Source organism: Trachymyrmex cornetzi, unplaced genomic scaffold (genome assembly GCF_001594075.2).
Source record: "Trachymyrmex cornetzi isolate Tcor2-1 unplaced genomic scaffold, Tcor1.1 scaffold4334, whole genome shotgun sequence".
Lineage (NCBI taxonomy): Eukaryota > Metazoa > Arthropoda > Insecta > Hymenoptera > Formicidae > Trachymyrmex > Trachymyrmex cornetzi.
Genome location: NW_017299107.1, coordinates 482 through 1,554, shown reverse-complemented (window position 1 = coordinate 1,554; position 1,073 = coordinate 482). Strand labels below are relative to the sequence as shown.

Here is a 1,073-nt window from a genome sequence, read left to right as displayed (position 1 = left end):
TATCACTATATAAATATTGTTTCGCTTCGTCATCTCGAGTATTTAATTCAAAATAATCCAACAGCATTGTCATTCGTTCTACAGCCGATCTTATCGCATCATTATTTATATTTTCATCAATGATTACACTATGTTCATTTGGCAAATGTACCGGTAAACGAAAAATAGCGTGACTCTTTTCTTGTAAAGGTTTTCTTAAAATACGCCAACATGCTTCCACAGGTCCCACATAACGAGCTTCGATAAAATCTCGAATTTCATCATGAATTATCGTTTTATCTATATTTTCTCCAATAATTACAGATGCAGCGTCGTGACCTTTATAAATATATTTATACAAATATTTTACAGATCGTATACTCGAAACTATTTCCACATTAATATGACTATTAAATAAAAGTAAAAGCGTTGGATTATACGGAACGACATATCGATTATTAACAATATATCGTCCAGGTCTTTCGTAAAATAATTCATCATTTCGTCGACAATATTGTGGATAACCATCTTCATCCATGATCGTTTCAGATTGAAACTGTTTTGGAAAATGTTTCGAACATTTATTATTTATCAAACACCAATCTCCACATGGCCCATGAATCATATGTTTCATTACAACATTGTGTAAATTTGCATTTTTATCAGGATTCGGAATTTCTGCTGAAATAAATTTATCAACTGCTTCAGGATTCAATATCTTATAATTTTGTTTCAAAGTAACCAACAAATGTATGTGTGGCAATCCACGTTTTTGAAATTCTATTACATAAACATACGCAAGAACTTCACCAAAAAATTTTTGTCTAACAATAATATCAAATAATTTTTTTTTATATTAAATACACGAGCACATATATCTGATCTATCTGCAGGATTTGGAAGTAGATTTTCTCTAATTTCACGCCAATTTGGATTACAAGTCATGGTAATAAAAAGATCCGGTTTTCCATATTTTCTAACAATAGCCATCGCATCTTGATAATGTTGCAACATATTACGCGGTGATCCTATAAACGTCGATGGAAGTATAATCATTTTTCCTATATGAGCATCATTATTATTAGCAGTATTTG

At 30.7% G+C, this 1,073-nt stretch overlaps 1 protein-coding gene across 1 annotated transcript in view; it reads right to left on the bottom strand.

Moving 5' to 3' along the window:
• Window positions 1-6: 6 nt before the first annotated feature.
• The window catches only part of LOC108764532 (uncharacterized), a gene marked incomplete at its 3' end in the record, with an annotated part of 1,383 nt that continues 316 nt past the window's right edge, over window positions 7-1,073 (bottom strand). The window contains exons 2-4 of the mRNA XM_018512817.1: window positions 846-1,007; window positions 361-759; window positions 7-318 (exon numbers count right to left, since the gene is read on the bottom strand). Of these exons, the coding sequence (XP_018368319.1) occupies window positions 7-318; window positions 361-759; window positions 846-1,007 (873 nt within the window). The remainder of the gene's footprint in view (window positions 319-360; window positions 760-845; window positions 1,008-1,073) is intronic.